The sequence below is a fragment of the Pteropus vampyrus genome, unplaced genomic scaffold (assembly GCF_000151845.1).
Source record: "Pteropus vampyrus isolate Shadow unplaced genomic scaffold, Pvam_2.0 Scaffold110, whole genome shotgun sequence".
Classification (NCBI taxonomy): Eukaryota; Metazoa; Chordata; class Mammalia; order Chiroptera; family Pteropodidae; genus Pteropus; species Pteropus vampyrus.
Genome location: NW_011888891.1, coordinates 3,752,002 through 3,763,884, shown reverse-complemented (window position 1 = coordinate 3,763,884; position 11,883 = coordinate 3,752,002). Strand labels below are relative to the sequence as shown.

At 39.4% G+C, this 11,883-nt stretch overlaps 1 protein-coding gene across 3 annotated transcripts in view; it reads right to left on the bottom strand.

Moving 5' to 3' along the window:
- Positions 1-9,989, bottom strand: part of PPP2R1B (protein phosphatase 2 scaffold subunit Abeta) — a 39,594-nt gene extending 29,605 nt beyond the window's left edge. For all 3 annotated transcript variants that reach the window (XM_011365416.2, XM_011365417.2, XM_011365415.2), the window contains exons 1-7: positions 9,817-9,989; positions 8,899-8,989; positions 8,393-8,493; positions 5,257-5,489; positions 4,813-4,960; positions 512-667; positions 195-309 (exon numbers count right to left, since the gene is read on the bottom strand). In XM_011365416.2, coding sequence (XP_011363718.1) covers positions 195-309; positions 512-667; positions 4,813-4,960; positions 5,257-5,489; positions 8,393-8,493; positions 8,899-8,989; positions 9,817-9,930 — 958 coding nt within the window. In that variant the 5' untranslated portion in view covers positions 9,931-9,989. The remainder of the gene's footprint in view (positions 1-194; positions 310-511; positions 668-4,812; positions 4,961-5,256; positions 5,490-8,392; positions 8,494-8,898; positions 8,990-9,816) is intronic.
- Between the last annotated feature and the right edge of the window lie 1,894 nt (positions 9,990-11,883).

The following is an 11,883-nucleotide window of genomic DNA, read 5'->3' as shown; positions in this document are numbered from 1 at the left end:
TTTTTTACAGAAACAGGATAAAATGGCTGGTTTTAATGAGAATAGTTTTATATGACACTGTAACATTTCCACACATTGAAATCATCTCTATGTACTTGAAAACATATTCTAGAATAAAAAACGCACAAAATTCACTGACATAATGCAATGCACCAAAATAAATGACACATAGTGCAACATAAATTGAACTCAACCTTTTACTTTGTGGGCAGCAGCTGCTCGGACTTCAGCTTCACAGTCTTTAAGTAGGTTCTGAAAGGCGGGGATGAGGTCGTTTAGGGTGATTTTAGGACCCACAGCTTTCTGAAGCTATAAAAGAATTTGTATAGGTTTTAATGCATACTAACAAAAAAACATGAAAACAAAACAGTGTAATCTTCAAGTATATATTTTTGCCACAAACACTTCTCATTCAGAAGAATTAATTCAGAAACTTTTAGTACAACAGCAAATTCATGAGTTTGGGGTTTTTTTCTTTAGTACTTAAAAAATGTCAGTGTAATAATTTTACCTCTGAAAATTTGTCAGCTACCATATAGCGAACTCGCCAAGATTTATCTTCCGCTGCTTGTCGAAGTGTAGGCATCACCAGAACCTCAAGGTCATCCTGAGACAGTAGCTGAGCAATACTGACACAAGCTTCTACAGCTAAGAGGCGCACTGAATCCTAAAGGAACAAAATTTCTTTCTATTAAAACAATATTTACTGACAGCCAGAGTGCATGGTGTGTGGCAGTGCTATGGGTATCATTTAAAAAAACAAAAAACAAAAACCACGGTACATGCAGCTTCATATCTTTATGTCTTGAAATAGCTGCTCCCTTTGCCAAAGCCATAAAGGCAGAGAAGACTCATTCAAGAGTGCACAGCAAAATATTTACATTGGTCAGAGTACAGACTTTTTGTTAAGGAAAACAAAATGAAAACGTAAAGATTAATTGAAAAAAAGAGGACATTTTTATGTCTTCAAAGACTCGTTTTAGAGGTTGAGACATAAAAACGAAAACTATGTTTGTACAAGTTGTTTATAACACATCAGAACAGAGAAAGGGAATCACTCAGGAAGCTCAGTTTTCAAAATACAGGTACTTCTGCTTTTCCAAAGTTCATTTTACGTCACTTTGGTTTTACAGAAGAACATTAGCAATATTTGTTTTTGCTACCCGAAAGAAATCTAAAAAATATTTCTGCTTTCACAGAAAAAGATGAAAAGCAAAAACAGCGCTCAGCAGTTGTTGTGAACAAGCCGTTATAGAGGCAGTGCGCATCCCCGGGCAGCAAGAGTGACCCCACCAAGCTCCTTCCTGGGAACCACACTCCGTGTCAGCATCAAGCTCTATTGCTTTGAGCTGTGTTTGTCAGCATTTGTACTTTATCTCAATTTATATTGTGCATCTGTTAGTAAAATGTGTCCTAAGGTGACTGTTTCTTCATTTTATACCATTTCAGCTTACAAAAGTTTTCATAAGAATGCTCTACTTTCAGAGCAGGGGAAAAACCTGTACTTAGTTTGGGGTGGCAGGAGTTTAAGCATGAGATAATGACTTGGAAAGAAATACAGAAAAACAAATTAAAACAGTATGATAATAATAATAATATTCTTTGAATTTAAATGTTGAGAATGGAGGACAGAATAATTTTGAGGTAGCCAAGCCTATAAAAATGCAGCAGAAATAATTAGAAAGATATGGGATTAATGAACTGAGCTTTCTAAATGTAAACTGCCAAGTGTCAATGTGATACTATATGTCCTTAGACAAATCAATGAAAAATTAGGAATTGAGACTACAGATTTGAGAATCATAAATATATAAGTAGAAACTGAAAATATGTAAACATATAAGCACAAAGGAACAGGACAAAACTTTAATAGTATATGTATATATAGATATGTAATTAAATATAACATACATATGTGTATATATGCACACACACACAAGATAACAGTGACTCTACCTTTTCAAAATATTACAAATTCTAAAAATTGTAGATCAACAAAAACTTACTATATGCCCAAGAAACTCACTTCTCTATCCAAAAGAACAATCTAAAAAGTACAGAACTAGGCTATACATATTTTTGGATTTGAAAAACAATGCTAAATCTAGGGACTAACATCGCCTATGGAAATAGATACCAAAAAATATTTGTTAAATCAATCACTTCTCTTCCAGAACTCCTAATTTTCTCCCGAGAGCTGCTACTCCTCCCAGAATCATCTCCATCTCAGTCAGCAATGACACCACTATCCACCCACCCAGTTGCTCAAGCCAAAAATCAAGATCTCCTGATGCCTCTTCCCCTCATTCAATCCAATCATAGTTTAATTCCAGATTCTCTCCATCTTTACTATACCTCCCTGGTTCACCATTGTGTCTTACCTAGATTATTACACGTTTCCTTCCTGTTTCTATTCTCAATCCCCACCTTACAATTTAGTTTTCATCCTGAAGCCAGAATGATCTTTTAAAAATGTAAATTACATTAAGTTACACCCCTGCTTAAAATCTAGGTGTACTCTCATTGCACCTAGAAAAGAAAATCCAAACTCTTAAAGGCCCTCCAAGATCAGTCCCATGCTTAACTTCTCCAACCTCATCTGTTTACCAGAGTCCCTTTCACTCACTATGTTCTAACCTTAGGGTCTTCACACTAGGTGTCCTCTCTTCCTGGAATTCTCCTTTCCTGGAGCTCTGACACTCCAGGAAAGGGCATGGCTGGCATTCTTCTTTCTTGTCTCAGTTTATGTCACCTCTTCACAGTCCTTCTCTGACTAGCCAGTCTGGAGAAATGCCCTATAATCACTCCCAATTATGTCACCCTATTTTCCTCATAGCATTTACCCCTGATATTTTGCTTATTTATCTGCTTTCCTTCATTAAAATGTAAACTCCATGACAGCAGTGTCCTTATATGCCTTGTTTAACACTGTATCCCAGCACTAGAACAGTGCCTGATATGTCACAGGTGCTCAATATTTTTTTTAATGAACGAATAAGCCAGGAGCAGCAATTCTAACAGTGGTTGGAGAGAATATACATATACACATATTTTGCAATTAAGCACTTAATATTTTTTGAGCATCAATTGCTAATACCACAACTAGGGATTACATGCCTCTTGATGAAAAGTATACCCTACTATGAAGTGATTTTATCACCCCCAAAATATTGAACTAAATCTCACTGAGCCTCTAGATCAGGGGTGGGTAAAAAACTGGCGAAATCCAGGACAGTCAGTTTTTGTAAATCAAGTGTTACTGGAACACCGCCACGCCCATTAGTTTACATATTATGGTGCTTTTGAGCTACAACAGTAGAGCTGAGTAGTTTACAGCAGATACTATCTAAACCACAAAGACTAAAATATTTACTATTTGGTCCTTTACTGAAAAAGTTTGTAGAAGCCCTGCTCTAGATTCAACCACCATTTTGCAGGAGATACAGAGGACAAAATAAAATGTTAAATTATACCACGGGAAATATAATCAACAAAATCCCAAATGAGGATTCTAAACCTGTGCTGTCCAATGTGGTAACCACCATCTCCATGTGGCTTCTGAGCACTGGAAAAGTGGCCAGTGCCCCATGTTCGAATGATGATTATTTTGGGTATATTGGGTTAAATAAAATGTATTATAATTACTTTCACTTGTTTTTACTTTTAAAAATGTGGCTACTAGAAAACTTAAAATAAGTAGCCTACATTATAGTTCTGTTGGACAGTGCTGTCTTAACCTATAACATCTGAGTAATAAAAGTACAAAGAGAAGTAAGGAGGCGGTTACCATAAAAGTCAAGATAAAGTGTTAGTCTTCAGTAGATGGGGAGTGGAGAATGAATTCTAACAACTTACTAAGTTGTACATTTTGTGCTGTTTTCTATATGCTATTTAAATTTTTTTTCTTTATTTTTAAAGGAAGATTTACCATCTTAGATTTAAAATCTAAAAATGAGATTTATCAGTACGTGCCTGGTGCTTTTGGTCCTGTACATTTAAAGTGATTCTAGGGCAAACTATAGGCAAATTAAAAGCCCAAAAGGACTGTTCTAGAGTCCAGAAACTCTAGGGGCTGATCCTTTGAAGCATTATACAGAGAAGCAGTGTAACCTCACTGTGAAGGCCATGAACTCTGGAGCCAAACTACCTAAATTCCAATCCTAACTCCACCACTGCTAAGTATGCCACCTTGAGCAAGTTACTTCAATTTTCTGTGCCTCTATCTCCTAAAACGTAAAAGGGGGTATCTGTTGTGAGAAATGAATTACTTCATATATGTAAACCACTTTAAACATGCTGAGATTAAGTATTTTATTTAGATGATTACTATTTTATTATTGTTATTTCTACACCAAAGAGATCTAGGGCCTTGGATTTAAAATTGCTATTATTCAAAGTCATTCTATACACTCGTACAGAGGATGCAAAAGGTCAAATAGCTTTCCTAACACATGCTATGCTTGTTTATCTGACAGTCAAAAATTCCAGGAAACATTACCCTCCCATATGACAATCCAGCATGCAGAGCACAAACGTATGTTACCCCTTAATGCGGTTTTGATCTTCCTTTCTAATTATGGCTCCTATTTCCTCTGACTTCCCATTCTTTTAACAGCTGCTAATATAAGAGAAAATCATGGTCTGATTAAGAAAGAATTATAAAGACATTGAAGTGGGTTTTATTCAACTTTATCCAGGCCAGAATTAAGTACTAATTTTACAAAAAGAATCTTAACATGAGAATCAAACTCTCCAAAGAAATTCTGAAAATGTTAGCAAAGAGGAGCATATCTGTGTACCTTAAATACTTACTTGTTCATCTGAAGCTAGATTAGTGAACAATGGAACAATTTCGCTTTTCACACTGTCTAATTCTAAAACTTTTGCAAATTCGCCCAATTTGGAAGCAGCAGCACGACGTACCATTGGTGTGTCATCTGAACACAAGGAACGGAAGTGCCTGGAACAAATAAAATAATGAAGGTACTTCCTGTCAAATACCATTGATTAAACACCAAAAACACACACACGCACACACACAGCAAAACATTTTAGAGGTTTTCTCTTACAAACATCAGTGATTAGACTTCACCTCATAGAAGTAATAAAGATAAAACCACTAATGTATTCAACTGGACAATAAAAAGTGATGTCATCAATCCTACTATCTTGATAACAAGATACTGTGTAAATTGTCAGCTATGAGTTCCCAATAACCGCGAATAACTAAAAAAAAGAAAAAAATCCATATCTTACTGTCTAATTTCTGCTTTGATAGCATTTGAAGCCCTGGGATAGCAAACGCTGAACAAACCACATGCAGATGTGCGAGAAGTAAACCAATCCCCACTCGCTAAGCGTTTCACCAGAGGTACAAAATGAGCTTCCAGAGCAATAGGAGTATGCTCCTGGGAGATCTGCCTCAGGGATTCCACAGCCTTGTCTCGAACCACTGTCTCTTCCACAGTCGCCAGACTTTCCAAAGGAGGCTGAATAAACCAAAAAAGGAAAACCAGAGAAGACTTATTGAATCAGGTTAGATACAGATTATCACCTTTTAAAGTGTCTGAAGGGAGGTGGTACATGTAACCAGAATGTTAGCTACATCACACCAAATGGTTACTTTCAGTTCACACTGTGATAACATATGGTGTGTCCAACCTGAAGACACTGACTTCTGTAGGACAGCCAAGATCTCATGTTCCAGATGGCAATTCCCAGATGGTGTCTACGAATGACACAGTGAAAGAGACTTGACACAATATTAATATTATTGTGAGCTGAATCACTAGGTTTAAAAGATATGTAGCCAAATCCAAATAGGATCATGAATATTTCATCAACAATAAGTGCAAAAACATGAGCAACTGGGCACCACAAATACATAATGATATCAGGCCACTGAGTCCACAGCTTTTAGAGTATTATTCTACCTTTCTTGGAGCTGCAAGGAACCCTTGTCCACTAGCTCCACACAATCAACTTATCAAAATTTAAAAGGCTGAGTTTAAATTAATTTTTTTTCAGAATACATCCAAAATCTTCCCATGAGCCAAACATATAGCAGGATTTTCTGACAAACAATTAAGTGAAGAGTACAGAGATGGTAAGAATCCTTGCTTGCAGCTTTAGAAAAAAAAAAAGACCAAAGGGGTTGGTCTGGACTAGGATCAGTAGGTGACACTGCCCAGTGAAAAGTGAAAGTGGGCTGGTTCTCTGAACCTCGTCTTTTCTGGGTTTGCATTTAGTCAGGTAGATTCAGCATATGCTGTGGGCTGCAAATGTTAAACACAAAACCCACATTTAAAACTGACCAAGAGAGTAAAACAGAATTATAATAAGTAAAAGGAAAGAAGCATGTCTACTTAATAATCCATTTCGAAAACTGTTTGATACACAGAGGTAGAAAGTACTTAGCTTTCGTAAGAGGTATTTCAGAAGCCCTTTGAAAAGATACGCTTTCTTACATGATCTGCCCCTACTTTCTGACCTTCTCTGATGCAGTATCATTGGATAATCTCTATCACTACTACAGGATACCTTATCAATTTTCAAGCTCTTGAAAATTGCATACGAGTTGTCTTTTGATCTGAACTCTGCCTATTTCTCCATGCCCTTTTCCTACTGCTCCCTGACCACCACTCCTGCCTACACCAGCCCAACACTTTATATTCCGTCCAGCAACAGAACCTGTACCTAAGCCTCGAAACTCAAACCTTTCAGCAAAGGATTATTGTTATATTTTGCACTGAGGCTAGAGAAGAAACAGGCACACAGATTCCTTGCTCTAGTGGAGTTTATGTTCTAGTGTAGGAAGACAACTAATGAAGACTACAACTAGATAGTGATGAGTACTCTGCAAAGTAATAGAACAGAATGTGATAAGGGATAACTGGCAGGTAATTTCAGGTTGGGTAATCAGAAAAGGCCTCTCTGACAAGACACATTAAAGTTGGTATCTGAATGACAGGAAGTCAGTCACAGGAAGCTCAAAAGACCATTTTATTAGAGAGAATACCTAGGGCAACAGTCTTAAGGCAATAATAAGCTTGTTTTTTTCAAAGAACAGAAAGAAGACCATTGTGAATGGAATGAGGTTATCAAGAGAGAGTAGGGTATTAGATAAGCCCACAGAGGCAGGTTTTATAAGCTAAGACACAAACTAAGGTAGAAATCTGAACTTTCCAAGAGCCATCTGTGGGTTGTGGGGTAAAAAATGAACTACAGGGGTGGGTGGAAGGCAACTAGTTAGAAAGTTACTGCAGTAATCTAGAGGAAAGTTGAGCTAGGTAGTAGTAGGGATGAAGGAGAGTAGACTGATTTGGAATAACATATAGAGAATCTACAGGATTTACTAATGGATTAGATGTGGAAAATGAGGGAAAGAAGATTTAAGAATGTCTTCTGGGTTTTTGCTTGTGCAGCTGGGTAGATGGTAATGCCATTTACTGAGATAGGAAAACTACATGAGGCATATTTTGGGGAGAAAATTGAGTTCTGTTTTAGGCATATTAAATTTGAAATGCCTGTTTGACATCCAAGTAGAAAAAATCGTAGGCAGATGTAGAGAAAAACAGAGAGATAAATATTTACATCTATCTTTCTATATCTCTATCTAGAGTTCTATGGAAAGATTGGTGGTAGAAACAGAAGGCATAAGAGTCAGCATCATACAGGCAATATTTAAGCCTTTAACCATACATCCCTATCTTGTCCAACTGTCGAATTCCTAGTCATCCTTCAAAACCTAGTTCAGACATCATCTCCCAAGAGGTCTTCCCCGATCACCCTGGGTTAAGCCCTTTCTCCTATTACTTGGGTTCCTTGAATGGGCTTCTATTTTTCCATCTAACACTGTACAGTAATTATTTGTTAACACATAAGGACAGAGGCCTTATTCCATTCACACTGGTCCTTTTTAAGAACAATATTGTAACTTCAGTACCTGACTTAGTAGGCTATCAATAATTGCCAACTAAATTTAACTGAACTCATCGAATTCACAAAGTCAGAAGTAAAGGTTATGCTTACAATCAAAGACGAAAAGCTAATAAATGTTCCAAAGTCATGACACTGTTGATGAGAATTAAGGTTTCCAATTTCAGGGGGAAAAAAACCATAAACAAAAACAATCAAATCTTTTTCTCCCAAACTCTAAACAAACAAGTCTGCAGAGGAAGACAGGAAGAGAGGAAGAAGTTCTTGTATTTGTAGTCAGAAAAAAATAAAGGGTTAATTGAGTCCAAAGTGCCTACATTATTTGTTCTCTCCATAACACTGGATCTATCCATAAAAAGATCTGCATAAAAAATGCTGCAGTGTGCCTATCACAAAACAATGTATCATTTATATTGCAAAAGTTCTAGAAGGAGGGTAGGCAGAATATACTCACCAGCAAACAGTGGGCAAAGTCAGGACCTCCCACCAGGCCAGTGAAATTTCCCAGCTGCTCAGCAAGAGCTAACAGTACCTCATCTTCATCATAAATTGTATCTAGAAATGACAACGACCAAGTACTCATCAATAAGGATAACTGGCCCAGAGCTGGACATTCACACAAAACTAGGAATTGACTCATTGTATAACTAAATGGTCCTGTCACTATCCTAACAGTGTTTTCTTCCTTCTCAATCAGGAGTCTTCCTGGATCTGTTTTACACGATAAATTAGAAATTTTATAATCCCATGTCAATTACTTTCCTATTAGTTAAATATTTAAGATTTGAATACATCTGGCCACATTACAATATGCTCCATCCTCCTGTTTCTTCTGCACAGAAAGCATCACGTTCATTTTAGTACTTAATACTGTGAGTAATAAATTCTAAAAAACAAAGTTTTAAAAGCCACTGGAAAACGGTAATGCCCATGCTTTTCTTTAAACAAAGATTCGCATACCTGTAAGGAATGGCAGCAGTTCAGTTCTCGTCCTTTCTACTCCAAGTGCAAGAGCAATTGTTGATAATTTCTTAATACTGTTGAGACGGAGCTTTAAAAAAAAAAGTGGAAATAATGAAGTAAAGAAACAGTTGTGGTTTAGACCAAAAACAAAAGTTGCAAACAGCTGACATAATGACATGGTAAAAATGAAGAAAACCTTCAATTTAGATTGTATCCTATGAGGATACAGCGTAACACGGCTTCACTAGCCAAAGGAAGATCTCTTAGGAGAAACACTTTGAAGAGCCCATTAGAGCAATGAATGAAAGAGAATACAATATCCAGGAAGTGAGGCAATTTTAAAAAGAGAACTTTGGCAGTGGTGAAGCAGATGAAACGGTTGACTACAACTCCAACCTTTTCAAAGAGTTCGTTCCATCAGAGCTGATACACCGGCTCCTCTAGGTTAACTGGCTATCCCACTCGTTCAACCCAACAAGCCCGGCCAGTTTCCAAGACGAGAGGGAAGCATTCAGTCACGGGCACGTCAAAGGGCCCTCTGGCATCCCTGCGACGGGCTCCAGCCACCTCGCGGCCCTGCGCCACCCTCCTCCTGCTCGCGCATCAACAGGGACCACCCGCCCAGCCTCGTTCCCTCCGCACGGCCCGAAAGGGGCGCCCAGGCGGGAATCCGGTTCTCCCACAACCGCCCGGGTGGGGCGCCGGACCGACGCCTCAGGGGATCGGGCGGAGAGGTGCTGAAGAGGTCCACGGGAGGGTCGGATCGAGCCCCTCACGGGTCCTTCCCTCCTACCCTCCGATTTCTGCTCCGAGTCCAGCTCTTTCAATCCCCGGGCCTCCCCCACGTTGGCACTGGCCTTCCCCCTTCCCTATCACGCTCCCGGCCCGCCCCGCTCTCCCGCCGGATTCCAGTACCTGCACGTCTTCATTGCGGAGCTCGTCAATTAAAACAGCGATCGGGTATAGCGAATCGTCTCCATCTCCACCCGCTGCCCCCGGGCCGGTCCCGGGGCCCGCCGCGCCCGCCATGTCCTTTCTCCTCCGCCTGGCCACCGCCACCCGCCCCGCGCCCAGGCCCCGCCCCGCGCCCAGGCCCCGCCCCGCACCCAGGCCCCGCCCCGCGACCAGGCCCCGCCCCGCGCCGAGGCAGGCAGAGCTGAGTCCCGCGCTCCGGCTCCGCGGATGCTGGGGAGCCGAGTTTCCATTGGGTTGGTGGAAGCCTCTGCCTGGCCCCCGTTGCGAAAACTGTAGGTCTGAACTCCAGAAGGCAAGTGGGCTGTAAAAGCGAGTGAAACCCCCGCGTCCTTTCCCCAGCCGAAACAAACAGGGGCAGGGATCCATCTTGCTCGTGGTAGTCTGAAGGGGTCAGGGATCTATCTACCTGAGTGATCTATGCTGTGACCTCTTAACTCAGGAGGACCAAGGAGGATGCCCAAGGCAAGGAGGAAAAAAGACTTAGCGCCTCCCCTGACTTCATCCTGGCTCTGAGCCACTGTGTCTCCAGCCCTCATTTACCCACTAGCCTCAAGCCTCCACAGAACCCCTCCACCTCTTCCTTGGCCTGTGCGCCAGAATTGTGTATCTGGCTCGTGCTTCGTAAGGCAAATAACGCGGGCGGTGAGAGAAAATGAACAGTGCTGTCCAAACTCCCCAGTCAATATTTTTTCCGCTTTCCTCATGCAAGCTGTTAAAAACATGCTGCTCTCTTGTTTTTATGTTTCTTTTCAGTTTGGGACTGGAATGGTGCCTTCTGTTGTATTTTTTTCCTCCCGTTTTTTAGGTCTTTAGCGTGCTAGAAGTACAACAGTCAAGCAAAAGTAGGACAAGCTTGAATCCTTTCTACTTGGGTGGAGTGGCTACTTTGCTTGTACGAGAAAAGCTAAACTGGCCTCCCTGGAGCAACAAGAGTCCTCAAAGGAGCAGTGGGAGGAGGTGAGGGTATGGAATTCTTTCTTTAAAAACTCAAAGGAAAATTTTTATTTACCCCTGTTAGGGGCGCACAGAATAACTACAATGTCCTGTCTTTTATGTTTGTTTTGGACTATAAGCAGCTCAGAGTAATAACTACATATGATTATCACAAGCTCTGAAATGGTAATTATGTGTGTCTGATTGATAAAAATTAAAATTATTAATAAATGCAATTTAGGAGACCTTTTTTTCAAATATAGGGTTCCTGGAAGTAAACAGAATAGATAGGGCGTTTGATAGTAGTGAAAGTTTGGGAACCAGTGAACCCGAACACTATTTCTTAAATTAGGCCTGTAGATGTATTCTCTAGGGTTTTAATTTTGTTTTCATTTTTTAGATTTGCTTAAGCATATTTTGGATTATTTGAATGACCATTTTATAACCTGGGTTGCCACACGATTTCAGCAACTACATTTGCATGTGTGTTTCAGTGTTGCTTTTATTGTGCTGGGATAATGAGAAAAGAACAGAGGTAGATGCTAAAAGAAAATAGTGTTTTCATGAACAAAATGAAAGCCAAATGACATCATGAGACTGTACAGTCACAGTAGTTCTAACAGAAAAGTAGTGAGAAAATTGAGATAGGTCACTTGGTGGCATGTTGAACTCATAAGAAGCTGAGATTTCACAGGCAATACCATAGTCACGATACAAGGGAAAGTATAGTCTCAGCAAAATACATCATTTGTCATGTTAAATTATTATGACGTTAATATGAATACTATTAGTTTTCTGGTTTCATTTGTATTTCATTTGTAAATCTATTTTGGTATTTTAGTTGAATAAGAACTATAAATAAAAAGAACATATTTCTACTTTATATTTGTAAATCTAAGTAACATTGTAATAAAAATAACTTTGAGAGTTTTCAAGATATTTTTGTCTTTAGAAATGGACCCAAACACTACTCAAGTTTGAGAAACAGAGGGCTAAGAGGTTTTTTGATTTAATACTTTACCACTTACAAGGCCAGAGAGAGTTCCTATTGGCATGAGGAAGAGAAAATGTTCC